The sequence below is a fragment of the Grammomys surdaster genome, unplaced genomic scaffold (genome assembly GCF_004785775.1).
Source record: "Grammomys surdaster isolate TR1022 unplaced genomic scaffold, NIH_TR_1.0 125878, whole genome shotgun sequence".
Classification (NCBI taxonomy): domain Eukaryota; kingdom Metazoa; phylum Chordata; class Mammalia; order Rodentia; family Muridae; genus Grammomys; species Grammomys surdaster.
Window position 1 is genome coordinate 3,633,715 of NW_021620703.1, and position 18,760 is coordinate 3,652,474.

At 40.0% G+C, this 18,760-nt stretch overlaps 1 protein-coding gene across 1 annotated transcript in view; it reads left to right on the plus strand.

Annotated features, from left to right (window-relative positions):
• Window positions 1-18,760, plus strand: part of Slc2a13 (solute carrier family 2 member 13) — a 296,488-nt gene that overhangs the window by 157,331 nt on the left and 120,397 nt on the right. The window contains exon 4 of the mRNA XM_028752170.1: window positions 436-544. Within this exon, the coding sequence (XP_028608003.1) occupies window positions 436-544 (109 nt within the window). The remainder of the gene's footprint in view (window positions 1-435; window positions 545-18,760) is intronic.

Genomic DNA, 18,760 nt, shown 5'->3' on the forward strand with positions numbered 1-18,760 from the left:
CTCTCTCTCTCTCTCTCTCTCTCTCTCTCTCTCTCTCTCTCTCTCTCATAATAAATGCTATTTCATGTGGTTGTTTTTGCCAATTACTTTGTAAAGGGTCCCACATGAATCCATTTTAAGTCATATTTAATTGTAGAAAAAGTAGAAAAGCAAAAGACATAATTAATAATTGTAACTGGAAAGGATTCAAGGAAGAATAATTGTATGACAGATTCAGTTATGTATGTCTAAATAGTACCCATGGGTTGCTATCAAAATTCTCTGGTGTTACTTTTAAAATTACAACTAAAACTCTGTTGGTTTTTGAAGGAATGCATTGTTCCCATTTTTCTATAAAAGTCATATTTCAAAATGTCCAGTGGTATTAATTTCACAGAGATTTTCTATAAGAGCTAAAAGTAATGGCTGTGTCTTTCTCTCTTTTGTAAAAAACAGCTGGACCTATAATCTGCAGAATGCTGAGTTACCCACCAACCCGCCGAGCGTTAGTTGTGGGATGTGGTTTACAGATGTTCCAGCAGCTGTCCGGCATCAACACCATCATGTATGTATTCCTGTTGGCTTTCTCTTGAAAAGACTGTGAAGAGAATATTTCCAAGGGAAGGCAAAAGAGGTCTCTCTCGATACTTTGTAACTATTACATGCAAAGATTTATTCTTTGAGTGTGTTTTACAATTGTTAAAACCCAGTGCTTGGAATCCAGAGGCAGTTTTATGTTTGGTATATTATTGTTACTATATGTTTCATTTAATTTGTAACTATTCAATGTGGTACGTTTTAAAGAGTCCGGGCTAATATGTGAAACTTTGTTTATTACACAGAGTCAAACAGCCCATTTTTATGTAACTCTGCAATGACTTTCGAGCGCATTCTTCCCTCAGATCCACTACATTCCTTTCTTGACCGCATTCCCTTGTTTTCCAGACAGCTTTGTGTCTGCTTTCGTTTCTTCTGTATATATTTGATTTTAATGTACCTATATAAAATTTAGGACTCACAAATGGGAAAATAATGTGATATTTGTCTTTCTGAGACTCAGTTAATTCACTTAATATGATAATCTCTGGATGTATCCATTTTCCTGCAAACAATATAATCTCATTATTCTTATGGCTGAACAAATTCCACTGTATATATAAATGATATCTTCTTTATCCATTCCTCTGTTGATAAACATTTGAAATGGTTTCATAGCTTAGCTGTTGTACACAGTGCAATCCAGTAAACGTTGTTGTAAGTTATCTGTGAGATGTATTGACTTATAGTTCTGGGGAAGTGCTATAGTTGGGTCCTATTATAGGTTTCAACAAAACCTCAATGCTGACTTTTATCATGGTGGCTGGAATAGCTCACATTTCTCTCAGCCGTATGCAAGGGTTTTCTCATTATTTTTGTTTTCCTGATGATTACAGTTCCAATTGTGATGTCAAGAAATGCATTCCTCTAGCTAGTAAACTCTAGATTCTTTTCATATGTGTTGGCCATTTGTATTTCACTTTTTGAAATTTTCTGTTTATTTCATCATCCCATTTGTGATTGATCTGTTGTTGTTGCGCCTCTTCCTCCTCCTCCTCCTCCTCCTCTTCTTCTTCCTCCTCCTCTTCCTCCTCCTCCTATCAGCTTGTTGTTGTTGTTGTTTTTGTTGTTCTTCTTCTTTTTCTTCTCCCCTCCCCCTCTCCTCCTCCTCCTCCTCCTCCTTCTCCTCCTCTTCTCCTTCTCCTTCTCCTTCTCCTTCTTCATCTTCAGTTTTCTTAATTTGTTGCATATGCTAGATGCCAGTCCTTTGTCAGAAATACAACTAGTAAAGCTCCTTTCCAATTCTGTATGATCTCTGCAAACTTTTTTTTTCCTTTGCTTTTTAACATCATCAGGTCTCATTTGTCTACCGTACGTCTTTCATTTTGAGCAACTGGTCCCCACAAAGTGCTCGCCTGTGCAGATACTGTGAAGTATTTCCCATACTTTTCCCTCTAGCAGTTTACAGAGAAATGATCATGTGATTTCTGTCCTTGAGTCCATTTCTGTGATTCATCATTTATTTGCTTAAACGTATTGAACCATCCATATATCTCTGGGATGAAACTGACCTGATTATAGTGAAATTTTTGATGTGTACTTGAATGCATTTTTTAAGTATTGTATTGGTTATTTTTGATTCTATATAAATCAGGACAAATCAGACATTGTTCTGTAATTTTCTTTTTTTCTGTCATGTCAAATTCTGGGTTTAGTACTTGGCTAATACTGGCTTTGCAGAAGTGGTTTAGCATGTTCTTTTCCTTTCTGTTTCAGAGAATAAGTAGCTTTTGAAACATCATTGTCAATTATCCTATAAAGATCTGGTTCAATTTAGCAGTAGACATTTTTTAGTTGAGAGACTTTTCTTATTCTTCAGCCTTGTTACTTTTAGATCTGCTTAAATTTTTATTTTGTGATTATTTAATTTTGGTACATCTAGAAACGTATCCTTTTCCGTTTTCTAATTTAATGAAATATAAGCTTTTGAAATACACACTAATGGTTTTCTGAATTTTACTGGATCTTTTGTCCTGTCTCCCTTTACAGCCCTTACTTCATGAATGTAAGTTTTCTGATTCTTTGCTCATTTGACTAAGCATTGTTGACCTTGTTTATCTTATCAAAGAACCAACTCTTTTTCTCATTGATTCATGTATTGTGTTTGGTTCCAGTGAATTCATTTCTGCCCTGATGTTTATTTCTTTCCATTGTCTAATTTGGGTTTTGATTTGCTCTTGTTTTTTTTAAGTTCAGAGAATATGTTGTTAAGCAATTTACTTCAGCTCTCTGGCCTTTTTTCCACACAGGCCCCATAGCTATGAACTTATTATTATTATCTTATTATTGTTCCTACTTTATCCCATTAGGCTTGGAATGATGTTCTTTCATTTTCACTCAATACCAGAGATATTTTAGTATCCATTTTCTCTGATCTGCGATTTACTAGTGTTTTTCATTCTTCAAGTTTGTACATATTCTGCTGTTTCTCTACTTTATTTCTAGCTTTATTCCATTGTAATGTTGGGTACAGTGTAAGAAACTGTATATCTTAAGACTTCCTATGGAACCTATGATGTGCCCATTGTTCCATTACTTTATTTATTTCTTCACTTTATATCCCGATCGATGCCCCACTCCCGATACCCCTCTCACACAGTCCTTCCTCCACCCACGTCCCCTTCTCTTTTGAGAGGGTGGAAGCCTTCTTTGGATATCCCCCCACCCTGGCAATGATGTGTTTATTTTTAAATTTTTATTTTTTTTATTTTACATATGTATTTTGTCTACATGTATGTCTATGAACCACTTATGTGTACGATGCCCTTCGAGACCATACAAGTGTGTTAAACCTCCTCCAACTGCTGCTACAGATGATTATGAGCCACCATATGGGTGCTAGGAATCAAACCTGAATCACTAGATGACCATCCAGTATTCTTAACTGCTGAGCTATCTCTGAAACTATTGGGTAGGTCCTTTATGCAAATAGTACACTCTTCAGTTTAAAAGTAGCGGCCCCTTTAACACTAGTAACTCTTGCAAGATAAAAAAGGATAATATGATGTACACTAGAATATTAGACAAAGAGTGAAAGGGAAGTAGATGGATTTAGATCAGCTGAGAAAAAACCAGGGTGGAGAAGATGTGTGAGAAGAGAAGGCTGGGATACTGTCTCCGTCCACAAACTTAAGAGAGTAAGAAGTAAAAGCAAAAGGTAGAAGAAAGAAAAAGAAACTAGGGACCAAAGGGGAAATCTGTGAATTTTGTGTAGTAATAACAGAAAGTACACAACAGTAGGAGAAGCCTCAGAACTGTACAAGGAAGCCAAGCATGGCTGTGTAACAGTGCCAGGGATTATGGGAAAGTGTTTGCTCCTGTCTTTTCAGGGCTGTGCGTTATTATGGACTATAAAGTCACCAATAAAGTACAATACAATGGCTGTGCATATAGGTCCAGGATAGAAAGGAGAAGGGATCATCTGGAGAGGCAGGAAAGACAAAAATCCCCTATTTCCCATTTTTGACTGTATAAGTGTTGAGAGACAAGTGGACTGAGCTTACAGACTGTTTGGTGTATTTCATTCATTGTTAAGAAGCATTTTAGAGTTGGGTATCCTGTCCCAGTCTGAAATCGTATGTCCATCAGTTCTGCTGTTTCTGGAAGATGCTCTTTCACTCAGTGCCATCTATCAGCTGGGCTTTTACAGTCTTCCTGCTCCTTCTAACACACAGATCTCTGAGTGTTGAAAGACTCCATAGGGTTGCTGTTGTTTGTGTGTGTGTGTGCGCGTGCGTGTGTTGTTTCATTTTGGTTGTTTTGGTTTTTGTTTTGGTATTTTGGTTTTCAATTTATTTTATTTTATTGGGGTTTTTGGTGGGGAGGTTGGATGGAGAGAGAGCTCATGAAGTTTGGTTGGGAGAAGGTGGGGAGGATCTGGGAGGAATTGCAGGAGGGGAAAACATGCTCGAAATATATTGTCTGATAAAAAACTTAAGTAGGGAAAAGAACTGTTTTGACACTAATGTCGATAAAGGCCAATGTAAATTCACATTAAACAGACTCACGATTAAATATAAACACCTTTACCACATCATCATAGAGTGATCTCATAGACAAAGAACACAGTTGTGTTTTCTGGGATATGGATCTTGAAAAGTCATGTACTAGAAGTTTTTCTCCAGCTACTTAAAGTTAATCACTGGAAAAAATAGGTATTCTGTACAGTAGAATTCAATCAAAGTATTTCTGGTTGAGACTAATGATATTATCCTTTAAAGTTACTTAACATACTTAAGTATTTAGTAGTAGTTTGAGAAGAGCGTAATGGTTGAAATGGTTTATAATAATGAAGATTAGCAGGGCTTGCAGGATGGCTCAGTAAGTAGAGGCATTTTCTTAGCATACCTGGTAGCCTTAGTTTGATATAATGAACCTGTATAAAGGAAGGAGAAAATAAACCCCACTGTGTTCTCCAACCACAGTATGCACCTTGGCATGTATGTGCCCAGCCATTAAAATTACCACACACTCATTTTTTAATTAAAAAAATAAATAAAACAGAGATTAGAACCCAGGATCCTAATAGACTGCAACCACATTCTTTGTGAATTTGACATTAATTGTCCACACCTGTCCGACTGCAGTTTCCTTCCTTTGTTTTTGACATTTCCTTCTGCCAACATTACTTTCATTTTTTCCGACCTTTTTGATCCTCTGAAGGTGTCACACAGAGCCTCGTGTCTGGCTTGGTTCTGATTTCACTCCTCCAGCCTGCTGTCAGGCTGAGACATTGCTTTCTTCCTAACTGGTAGTAACATAGGACTATAACAAAGCAAATCCCAAGCTTTCAAATAATGCAGAGGCAGTAACATCCCTGTATGAATATCCTACATGATTCTACCACCACAATTTATTCCCTATCTATAAACGTATGTTTATTAATCTTGACAACTTTAACAGCACAGAAAACAAGGAAATGTGTTCCTTATTTATTTATTTATTTATTTATTTATTTATTTATAGTTCTTTTAAGTAGAAATCACAGAGCCAATTGTAATGAATGGGTTGTGGCTTGTGCCAGTGTGCCTCCAAACACTGGATGTAATGACTGTCTTCAGCTATTCTCGGTATCCAGTATAAATTGTGCTGACTACAGTTTCCAGTCTTTAATTAAACATTCGTTTTTCTAAAGCCTTTGTCTTTTCTTAGACATGAAGGGCTATTGCTATCCTGGTTCTGCCTGTGATTTATGAATGTCATTAATACTCATGATGCAGTTCGTTCACCATTAACTCTACGTGATAAAAGGTATAATATGCCACAGAACATATTTGATCCTTAATTCTGAAAAATAGCAATATTTTTTACATGGCTTAAAGCCATTTTAAATTATGGTTGGGCTTAGACCATGTCCACTGGATGCAAAGCAGCTATACTCAGCTTCTTGAAGATTCTAATAAGATGTCCCTGAGCTAGCAGCTAGAGATTTGAACATGAAAACAGTACAACAGAGCCAATAACTGGTGCTTCTCTCTATACTTCTGACACTTGTATTTGGAGCCCATGCAACTTGTAAATCAGTGCTATGATGACTATAGTGCCAGGTGTCTTCCATGATTACTCAGGGACTCTCATGCTGTGTGTTTTCTCCTATGTTTTCTAACCTCGTGTGTGTGTGTGTGTGTGTGTGTGTGTGTGTGTGTGTGCGTGCACGCGCGTATGCTTTCTAACCTCAATGTTTGTGTCTGTTTATATAGTGTATGTGTGTTTATGACTGTGTGTGTACCTGTGTGTGTATGTACCTCTGTGTGTCATGTATATGTGTATGCATACCTGTGTATTTGTATGTGTGCATGTGTGTGTGCATGTACATGCATGTACATATGCACGTGTGTGTGTGCATGTGTATGTGTAATATGTGTGTGTAGTGTGTTTGGATAAATGTGTGTGTGCCTGTGTGTTTGTGCATGAAGGTGTGCATGTGGGTGTGTGGATGTGTTATGTGCCTCTGTGTGTGTGCATTTGTGTCTGTTCATCTGTGTGTGTGTTTGTTGTGCATGGTTCTCTCTGTGTGTGTGTGTGTGTGTATGTGTGTATTTTTTCACAGTATTCTCAAGATTCAATATATTCCATAAACTTTATTTCCAGTTTAAAATAATCTCTGAAATGTAGCTCAATAATTAAGTTTTGTGGGATTTAGCTAGAAATATTAATTATATTCCCCCATGTTTTAAATGAATTTTTTTATTAATTCAGGGTTCAGTTTCATGGATATTTCATTAGTATTTTCCCCTCTGGTTTCTTTCTCCCACATGAGGAATAAACGAGGTATTGCACTTCAGCATTTGAACCCAAACTTTATAAAATATAGAAGTTGATGTTTCTTTTTACAAGTTTTAACTTCACCCTGAAGTCTGTGTGAATTTAAAATTTGAAATAATTTCTTTCTAGCCAAGAAAGGTTCACAGATGGGGGAGAATACAGAAAGTTCCCCCTCCAGTTTTAGACACAACCTTAGTAATATGTTGTTTTCTGTCTCTTCTCTCTTGTGGGATACGTTATTTCTACCTTCTTCGCCTGTTAATTATCCTACCTCAGTCATGGAAATAAATGCTCCTCTTGAGACAGTCTTTCATCTCTGCTGTTTGTTCACATGTCTGTGTGTTGGTCTGAACATCTGACTTACATGCTAAGTTGCTTGATTTTACCCCAGAGCGTATTTTCTCATCTTTAATTTTTTTGAACTGAGTACTTCTTGTTTCTCTGAACTTTAGACCTGATGTTTAACGTTGGGAAGAACCAGATTTCTAATATCATCTGATTATGTAATAATTTCAAGCATGCATATTCAAAAATGCATGTAGAAGATTCTCCTCTATTCACAGAAGAAAACAAACAGTGGGAATACAGTCCTTCCTGGCTTTCCCACCATAACAGAGCTAAGGACTCCATATGAGCTGTTTCATATGACTCAGAAACTAAAAGAAAAACATAATGCAGAAAGTGATTAGCATAACAAAATATAACAGTACCACACTGTGCTGAGAGACCTTTTGGGTTCAGACTCCATCTTAGAAAACCTGACCTAAGGTTGAACTCAAGTTAACTAACAGGCTGGTACCTAGCAGTTTTCAGGTTACCTGCCCCCCAACAAGACCTGCATCTAACACCAGTTTCCAGGTTGCCCTCCCAGCAAAACCTGTATCTACACCAGTTTCCAGATTATTCCCCAACAAATCTGCACCTCCAGATTATAAGCCTGCCCCTGACTCTTCACTTCCTAACAACCACAAATTAGGAGGAAAGCAGAAGTTAAGTTTATGGTTTGACTCCCAGCACCTGCCAATTATGTTAAAGGACATCATGGTCCCCCACTCAGATGTGTGCCAAGCTAGATACCCACTTCTTGTCTCTATAAATGCTTGCCTGAAACTAAGCTTAGGGCTGCCCCTTCCCGTTCTGTCATGTCAGAGATGCAGGTGTGGCCCAAGCTCCAGCTTGTAATAAAGAGACCCTAATGTGATTGCATCAGAATCAGTTCCTTGGTGGTCTTTGGGGGTTCATGAATGGTTCCTGGCACAACTGTGTAATATATGCTGAACCCTAGTTATGATATTGGTGATTTTCTCCTTAGAGAATTTATTTATGACAATCAGTAAAGGAGCCATCCCTACCACAAAGACACATTTGTTTTTGTATGAAAGTGTCTGTCTTGAAGAAGGAGACAGATAGAAGAGACAGAGGTATGCTGTGTTCAGGGTATGCCATGTTCAAGGTACGCCGTGTTCTGTGTGGGTGTGTTAATAGCTAATTACTCTAAAGAACTATAATCTACATTTCGATGTGCTTATATAAACAAGAATCAGTCCATCTCAGACAGTGGAAGATAGGAGTTCCCCTACCGCCTTTGAGAAGAGAGAAAATTCCTCAAAAATTTTAACCTTTGAATTTGCTATAAGAAAAAATAACCTTTGTGGGAAACTTACTTGGATACTGTCTTATGCATGTGTGTAGGTATATGTGTATGCATACATGTGTTCGTGTGTGTGTGTGATGTATGTATGTGTGTGGAGGGATGCACTTGTCTTTATAAGACAGTGACTGTTGAATGTGTTGCTCAGTCACATCTTATGTTTTGAGACAGAGTGTCTCCGTGAACTTGGAGCTCTCTGCTTCAGCTGGACTGGCTAACAGTGAGTCTCCAGAGCCCTCCTGTCTCCATCTTCCCATGCTAAGGTTACAAACAAATGATAACAAATGGCTTTTTATCGTGTGGCTCTGGAGATAGGAGCTTAAGTATCCATGTTTGTGTAGTCCCCACTGAACCATCTCTGTAGCATGTCTTCTATATTTAAATCAGTCGTATGTCATAGCTTCATCTCCTCCCCTTGCCCTTCCTTTCTCTAGTGAGAGAAGACAAGGGGTTGGAGTGAGTGGCCATACTGTGTGAGCAGGTTTTGGTTGCCTCCATTGCTGCCCTACCTGCATCTGAAAGAGAGTCGTCTTCTTTGTATTTCCAAGAGATGATTGAGGCCTTTAGAACGCATGCTATGATAACACAAGAGTTAACAGAAAGCACTTAAGAATCAATTACCAAGGTAATACCCGAAGATATAGTATCCCTCATTCAATTGTTTGGAACCTAAGGTTTTTATTTTTCTTTACATCTGAATTTTGGTTATCTTCACACATACAAAATAAGATATCTTAGGGATAGGATCCAAATCCAGACATGAACTTCGTCTTTCATACATACTTTAAACACAGCCTACAGTTAATTTTTTTTGAGATAGTAGTAATTATGTTTTGACTACAACATGTTAAGTGACATCTAGAGTTTTCTACTTGTGGGGGCAAGTTGGCACCCAAAAAGTTGTGGGTTTCTTAGCATTTCAGATTTCAAATGTTTGAGCTGGGAATATTCAACCAGTAGTAAAACTTCGTGCATCTCATAAAACTCGTACATTTTCAAACACGTTATCAAGGCTGAGGCCTTTGCTTTATAACCTGATCTAGAAGGAAGCCAAGGCAGCTTGTTGTTCAAATGAGTCATTTATATTTGTTAATCACATTTAATTTAATTTTTAAATGAAATAGTTCTGGACCTGTTCCAGTTTTGATTAATTGTCAGCAAGCTCTCCTAGTGAAAAAAAAAAAAAGAAAAAAGAAAAAAAAAGAACGTTATGCAGTCAAGAAACATGGCCAAAGAAGCACAGCCAGATAGTGGTAAAAGTCAAGAAAACTAAAGGAAAGGAAGAAAAGAAAGAACATTTCTATGTCCCTGGTTGCTGGTCTGACTTGGGGTGAGCTTCTCTCTACTGTTCCTGGCAGGCAGAGTAAATGGGAAAAGCAGGAGCTCCTGCCTCCAAATAGCATTCCAATGCTAATAGCCAAGGACTTGAGCATCACTCTCAGTGTCGTGGTTGATAATGTCTCTTTATCCCAGATTTGTGAGACCAACCCATGAGGCTCTTGATTTTTCCTCAGCATGCCTGCTATTGTGAGGAAAAGCACAAGGCCTGTGGCCATCACAGGATGGCTCACAACAGAAGGGCTTCATTCTAGGACCACCAACTTGTTCCCATCACTTCCTGGTTCCTGTGCACATGAGGCGCTCTTGTTTGGATTTTAAAAGCAGACCAGTCTAGCCAGTTCTACTTGGACATCTAAGAAACACTGTAGCCACTTAGAATAGGACAAAGGTAGGAAATGCAAATGGTCTTGGGGAAAGTGGAAACAGAAGCTGCAGAGGCACTTGCCCCGCCCCTGGATCCAGTGTTGAGTTGCCCCTGCTTCCATGACTGTGTGCGTGCATTATTATTGGAGAGCTTGGTGTACATTCACTCATACGAGACCATACTGCCACCACAGCCTTGGAAATATTCTGAGTCAGAGCCTCTGTCTACAATAGGTTGGCTCTCTGATGGCCATCTAATTCTAGAAAATTCTCTCAGGGATAGTGATCCTTAAATTTAGTTGGTTTAAAAAAACAATTCTTTTATAATTTTGTGGTTCGATTATAATTGCGTAATTTCCCCTTTTCCTTTCTTCTCTCCAAAACTCTCTTGCTCTTGCTCTTTTTCAAGTTTATGGCCTCTTTTTCATTAAATGACATCTTACACACACACACACACACACACACACACACACACACACACACACCTAAATACATATGTACAACTTGCTTAGTATGTATGACATTAATAGTATGTTTGTATTCAGGACTGACTCTTTGGTATTGAATAGCCAATTGATAAGCTTTTCTCTGGGGAATACTATTTCTCCAGCTCTTAGCAATACTTAATTGTTGGTGGCTCTTTGGGTAGGGTTGAGACCTCCTAGACTCAACACCAGCCTCCATGGTAGCATGTCTATTCCTGTTGTCCCTGTCTAACTAAGGTTTGGGCTCCTGTCCAGTCGTGTTGGGAACACTTCATGGGTGTAGCATCTGATATTCCTAGGAGACACAATCTCAAAGCAAGCTCCTTGTTCCTCTGGTTTTTACAGTCTTTCCATCTTCTCTTACCTCTTCCACAGTGCTTCCTGATCCTAAGGTACAGGAGTTGTATTGCAGCACCCTTTTGTTAAAATAGTCCTTAAGTCATACCTCTTGGTTCCTTTTTTCACAGGACTTCCAAACAGCTCTGTTAGTCAGCTGTTCAGGTTTGCGATCATGCTTCCTGTGCTGATAGAATTTCAGGATTCCAAATGTTATTGAGCTGTTCTTCACTGAGAAACACGGTTCAATAACATGTCATCCACAGAAGGGAGAAAGCGAAGAGTGACTCTTGCTAGAACCCCGTCATTCATTTTGGTGAATTTATAGTTCAGTGGATGGATTAGAATATATAGATGTAAATATAAGGAAATTCAATGTCTACTTACTGAGAAATCCCAAGTGCCAGAAGAGTAGAAATCTCATAGTCTATTAAGTATACAGCTTTCCCTTCAGCTTTTCACATAGAATTAGTAACTTTCTCCTCTAGATTCCTTTGCAGCTCCTCCCACCCCCCAGTTTAAGGCTACCCTCCCACTCCTGTTCAGAGGAAGTTTAAGGGATAAAACCAGTTACTGAAGGCTGTCTGAAGGATGGAATTTGGCCTCTAGGCATGTTTTCTCTAGAGTTTCTTGACTTCCACATTAATGTTCAGATTCCAAGAGTGAGCCCCGAATTTTGGGTCTGATATGTATCCGTTCCCACTTCCATTGATCCCCGTTGCTGTTTATGGCCCATTTCCCTTTGTCCTTTTATTTTGTACCACCGTTCTGAGGAATCAGCTTGCAGTAAATATTCTACTTAGAACTTGCTATACGTTTGGTGGACAGCTGGCCTGAGGTAAGCATTGACAGTAAAATAACTCTGACTTTAGGATTGGGAAAAAAGAGTCCTTTTGCGATGACAGTAGCTGTGGACATTCATAATTATTTTTTTCCCACTCAGTACCATCTCTTCATTTAAAAAGAAGTCATTGGGGCTGAGAGGATGAGGCTGTGATTTGCCAACACCTCCCAAGCACTCTTTGCTCTTTGCCTTGCAGTATCACTCTACATCCCAGCATGGTCAAGAACTCATGGAAAGTCTCCTGCCTTAAGCCCGTCAGTGTTGGCATTACATGTTAAGTAAATATTTTAAAACGGCCACTGGTCAAACCGGCTGTGGTGGCTCTGCCTAGCTCAGCCGCCATGTTTCTCTGCAGGAGGCCACATGCGCACTGCAGCTAGAACCAGCCAGCCAGAAACACCAGCCCTGCCACCTACGAGACGTCAGTGTGGGAGATGGCTCTGCCAATCTTCCATGCTGTCTCCGCAAGGCTGGGCAGTGCCCAGATCATCCCACCATCCACTCGGACCCAGTAGGAAAATGAGACTCTAATGCTTAAATTATCCAAAAGCTTATATATTTGGTAATGATCAGTAACAAGATGCCCACACAATCAGAAGTGTAACCCAATACCCAACCTAGATATACCAATTACCTTTGACTGCTGCAGACTCGTGAACATCCGCCTCCATGCTCCCCTCTCTCTCTCCTTCCTCTCTCCTAGCTCCTCCTCTTCCTTCTCCTCCTCTCCTCCTTACTCCTCCTCTCCCTCTCCTTACTCCTCCCACCTTAGGTCCTCCTACAATTACATGTGTAAGATAATATAACCGGCTTCTTTGTTGGTTTCAGGGCACTAATGAAAAACTCCAAGCCACCAATAATGTGGCACTGTCACATTAAGGACATTGTCCTTGGTGTCATTTAACTAAGAGCAAGCCCAAATTTAAATTCTCTTCTTCATGCTCAGTGTCTTCTGTGTGTTGTATGAGTCAGAATCTGTACCTGCCCAATAAACAGGAAAAAAAAAGGAAAGAAAGAAATGAAATGAAATGAAATGAAATGGAATGGAATGAAATGGAAGACATGGCTGTTCCTAGATATTGGTGAAGGAGAAAGTTCATGGTAAACATGAGGGAGAACATAGCTACAAGCAGAGACATCTTCGAGGGTCCAGAGTGGGCATGAGAAGCAGACTGAGTCAGGCCATGTGAGGAGGGGAAGGGAGAGGGAAGACCGAGAGGCCAAAAGGAAAAAAGGCCATAGCCAAAATGGCTGGACTATATAGGGAAGAGCCATTGGAGGAAGGGAAACCAAGCCCCTGGGCTGGAGAAGTTCAAGGTAGGGAGTGGGGTATGCCATCTGGAACAGGTAGGGACTGAGGGATCCTGGGAGAACCTAGTGGCCAGCATCTGCTTTGATATATGAATAGGCATCTCAGCTGTTTGTCCTGGATTTGAGAACTAACACCCGGATGTTCTATTAGGAATGTGTTTCTGTGTCCACCTCTGTCCCTGCGACTGACTCTATGTCAGTTGTGTGACTGTGTCTGTGCAAAGAGCTTTGCTGTCTCCTTGATTGAACAGTACAGATATCACATGTGGAAAGAAGGAGAGATACTTTGCAGGAATCTTAACAGAGACGTACAAGGAATTCACTCACCCCGGCTGACCCCGGCTGACCCCGGCTGAGCCCGGCTGACCCAGATTACAGACGTCACTGTTTCTCAAGCAGTATCCAATGTTGCATTCAAAGTGGATGTTCATTTTTAAAGACTGCTCTCGATGTCCGTATTTGCTGCATTTAGTAAACAACAGATTTTTTTCCCTGGGTCAGCCATGGCAGAGAACATAATTTAAGATTACAGCAGTGAATTAGTTTAGCATGTAAACGGTTGATTACATGGGAAGTCCAAGGCAAGCAAGGTTGATTGTTTTCTCATTGGCAGGTTAAACAGACAGGGTAGGTTCACGCTAGGACAGCTCTTAGGGGACCTCCAGCTGCATTATTTTCTATGGCTGTGAGGTCCAGTAAAAATTGTAGTCTCTTAGAACATAAAAGTCATTTTCAGAATATTGCTTCACCACACCCAGTTTATAACCATTTGTAGCAGCTAAAAGGAAGCATGTTGCAGCTAACCGTGGATTGCCTGATAATATCTTAGGAGTACCTGAGGCATGTTTAATGTACCCCAGTGTGACATGTCCTAAAATATTACCAGCTATACTGTGATTTCATGAGGCACCAGAGAGACCTGCACAGGGTCAAACTTCATCTTGTTTGCTGATGAGTTAGTTACACACCTGGAGCAGATGTCGTGTCCACTCTTAAATCTCAGTTTATGTCGTACTGTTTGTAGAACATTTAAGTTGTGGCAGAAAGTGACAGGGAACCAACTACAGTCATTGACAAAGAAGTCAACCTTTCCAGGCAGGAAGAACAACAGGGAGTTATTTAAGGTCGGAGGAGAGAAGAGAAAATCAAGCCCCTGAGGGTGACCATGGTGATGGAAATGGGGGGTGGGGAGGGGAGAAGGGACAGGCGGTGATTCTGTGCACTACACAGCGTTGGGCTGATTTAAAGTTTGCAATACTGGGTTATGTTCTTCTTGACCGTTTAAAGACATCATCTAGTTTCTCTGTGCATATTGACTTAGAAAGGATACTTACAGAAAAGAGAAAACATCTGGAAGCCAGCCAGCTAGAGAAGACAGGAGAGGAGGCAAGAAGCCATGCAGGGATGGGTGGGTGGGAGTGGTGAAGATCTAGGTGAGAAAAAGGATATGTCCTTAATGTCTGAAATTAAATGTTGCTGCCTCTCTGGGTTTGACCCTGTTTGTTAATATGTTTAGTTCTCAGAGCAGGATTTTTGTCCACACTGCTGGTCTCTGTCCACACACCATGGACAGTCAGGATGGCCCATGTCTATCACACACTGTGGACAGTCAGGAAATGCCATTGCAGCTCCTTTATATTTCTGCTTCCTGTAAGCTGATGTCTTCAGTCACCTCCCATTGGTGATTTTGTTTTCTTTTCATGTAGAGTAAGATTTTGCTGAGTTTTTAGAAGATAGGAATTGAAGTGTTTGGGAGGTCATTTTAAATATCACCTCTTTGCTATTTTCCAAATTGTTTCAGTTGTTAAAGGATGTGTAGTCCCAGTGCACTATCTCTTTATTTAACTTTAAGCCTGATTGTATCAAGTCCTCAGTAAACTGATTTACAACTGAGATAAATTCCTTCTCTACTGAAGTAATACAAGGTAAAATCCATTCATCGTACTAAATTGTAAATTGAAAGCAAGATAAAGAATGGATAGAAATTGCCTTTTGGTCAATTCTTTTGTTTTATACAGAAAGTGAATGAATGAGATTGCTGAGTTACATTGTACAGTGTCTGTTTTTAGTTTATAAGAAAGTACAACTTTGTCACAATCAGTAAAGACCACACAGAACAGCTGCAGGCGGAACAAAGTGAGACCTGAGTAAAATGATTATAGTTTATGTATAATAAACTTAAGCTCTCCTAGTGTCTTAGTAATTTGTATAAAATACAAACAAACAAACATATAAGTGTTTAAAATTGTAGATGTTCTGAAAATTGTTGGGGAGAGTATTTGTCTTAATTTTTACAGTCTGCTTTTAACCTACTGGTTGGTTAATTGGGAGGCTATCTTAACCCTAAGTTTGAGAGTCTGCTCCTAACCTAATAATTGACTATTTTGTTATAAACTTAAAGAATTTGGTTTAAAATCTAGTTGGGAATTGAGAGACATGTTTCCAGTAAGAATTGCATGGCTCTCTCAAGCTGTTAAAGGAGAACTCAAAAGATAGAACTCAGCATTTAAACTGCATTTCCTTCTAATGCCAGAATTCCTCAGTACAGGTTGCAGATGAAAAAAAAGATTAGAGAATACAATGCTCAGGAAGCTCATAGGTGCAGGCCAGCATGTACCAGACCCAAGCCACGAGTATGTGGACATTATGAATAGGACTGTACCAGCCGTGACTTCAGCAAGCATCATTTGTTATAGTAATGAGGATGCTGATAATATGTGGTCATTTGCTCTTGGTAGGGAAAAGGGGGACGATGCTATTGAAAGGAGTTCTGATAGCGTATAATTCCTCCTGTATATGTAATCTTCTGTATATATTGTGTGACACTATTTCTGAGGAGACATGAACAATTGTCTATGTAGATAGGGAGACAATGACAGACTGAAGTACACAAACCACCAAAGGTCTCATTCACTGAACCAATGGGTTTTATTGGGGTTACTAATAAGAATGTGGGTGAGGGGTTACTTACAAGGACAGAAATGGTGACAGCTATGTCACCAAAGCCTACTTTCAGCAGAGGTGCCAGCTCAGGAGAGCTGGGAACCGGGAGTGCACTGTACAGTCTGCAGGTAGATCAACATGATGGCATGGCTAGGGTCCTTTCTTGGTGACTGAGTTGCTCTGAGCCTCTTCCAGGCTGCTCAGTTGTTTTTCTGATTGACCTCCCTTTTCACACCCTATGTTTTAAGGTGTTTACTTCCAAGATGGAAGGTTCTAATTTTGGAGAAAACTGCTGCATGACAATATGGAAGTGATTACCTCTGGCATGAGTGTATTTCAAAATTCAGATAATTCCTAAATCAGAAACGCTGGTGTAACTAGAGCTTGCCAGAATGGCTCATAGAGTATATAGAAATGCAGTGTCTCTTAACACACACTAGCTAGAAGGCCGGCTTGTGAGCTGTCTATTAGAGTTCTGTTACTAGCTCAGGTTATGGGGGACTAGCCTTTGGCTTTGACATCAGAGTATGAGCAGATCGGTTGGGGACTTGAGGATTTATCTACCAAGACAGAAGAAAGCAAGTCTGCCTGAATGTGGCTGTGTAGCTACGTGTTGCTTTTAGGACTATCGATGTTTTTGTTTTTATTACAGTCACACAAGTCAAACGACTGTGATTTTACTCTTGAAAGTAGAGACCCTGCCCTTTCATTTCAAATGTTTTCCCCAGCTACACAGTCTGCTTTCCACAGGGCATCCATGGGGCATTTGCTTTTATTTCTTAATTGACATTTCTTTCAGTATCAGTATTTAAGTCAATAGCATTTATAGTTAGGTTGTTCTCTACCTTTGAAATTCTATATTTTCAGTCATAGATGACAAACTTTGAGCATCTCCTATTCCCATGTTATCTGACCCTCCTAAGTTTTATCTCAAGCTTTGGGGGCCGCTGGTGGTGACTGTCTTTATCTCTGTGGCTATGGGATGATTATTGCTTAACAGACATCAGCGTGCTGTGGTTCACTATGTGCCCAGCATCTGCTCTCCTGCTTTTGGAAAACAGTACACCCTTCTCACCTCCCCCCACCCCCTATCACCTTCCTGCCCCAGGCTGGCCTGTCAGCTGCTGATAGATTCTCTGCACATTTTCTTCTCTACTGTAGTACAGAGTCACTGCATTCTGAATATTTCTCAATATTGGACAAGCCTCTTGCTAATTCCTTCTGTACACTACCTAGCCTACAGCCTTCTCTGAGGTTCAGCCTAAGGAGAAGCTGAGTGGAATACTTCAGGAAGCAGCCCATAGGATTCCAGGTTTAGCCCCTCCCCATGCCTGGAGACCATTCTTGTGTGCTCATCTGTCCTGTTGTCATCTGTGATGAGGCCTTCTTCCCCTGTGACCATTGTGAGGATTCTCTTGATACCTTTCCTGTTGGGTTCCTTGTTTGCTGGATGCTAATTTCTCTTCTTTTGTCTTAATTTTTATCTTTTTGGTGTTTTCAATTTTTGTAATAGTTTCTTGTTACAAACTCAGTGGGAAGGTGTCCTGTCCAGCAGGATATTAAACAGGGGTCTGGGGAGGTCACCTGAAAGAGAGGGGGGTGGAGGGGGGAAGCAGGCAAAGATGCAAGGAAGTGACCTGTCTATAATCCGACCAGATCGCCATTTTTACTTTTGCACACACAGGCTATATACACAAAAAGGCAGGATGTGGGGAAGGGGATGATGCAGGAGCATAGGTGTTCAGGGAGAGTACAGATATCTTCCAGAACAGAGTGTCAGCTGGGTGAAGGTTCAGAGGACAGACCATTATGACTCCGCCTATGATTCACTTGTCCTTATCTAAGTTGGTACTATCCACCAAGGTTACCCATCTACAAGGTCTATGACTAAAACTTGGCAACTTTTCACCAAAGCTGGTTGTTTACAATAACTTCTAACTATCTGTTTCAGTGTTTTTCCGCAGAGACCCAAGACTTGGTGCTAGCAGGCATGTATGTCAGGCCTATTGCTGATTTTAGGCCCATGCTGATTTTAGGCCTTCAATGTATAAGCAGGGCTGCCCCTGACAGGAAGTAAGAATATTTACAGAGCCTTAAAATCTTTATTCAGTAGATAGACTTTTGATATTTTGGCCTCTCAGAAGCTTTTTGTGTCATAAAATGTCATTTTGTTGTATGGCTTTCTGCTCTCATTATATGAGCCTATTGTCTTGGTATTTAAATATGTACATAGGAAACCTGTGTCTTCTCTGTGGGAAGGGATATTAGTAACCTTAGAGACTGATAACTATTACAAAAAAATCCCCCACAAATCTATGGGTGTGATCTTCTTGTAAACTGAGTTATTGAGGCAAAGTCCGAGGCTTCAGCAGCTCACACAGGTCAGGCATGACTCAGCTCAGCTTCTCGTGCCCAGTACTCCAGATAAAAAGATGAATATCAGTAAGAAAGCAGATTTACCTATTATGGCCACACGAAAGAGAATAAATTAAAGGGGTGTCTTTGAAGTATTGAGATTAGCTTTAGGTTTCAACAGAGGATAAATGAGCACAAAGAAACAAGGCATATGTACAGTAAGCAGGCCTGGTTAGAGTATGCTTGGTTAGAGTATGCCTGGTTAGAGTATGCCTGGTTAGAGTATGCCTG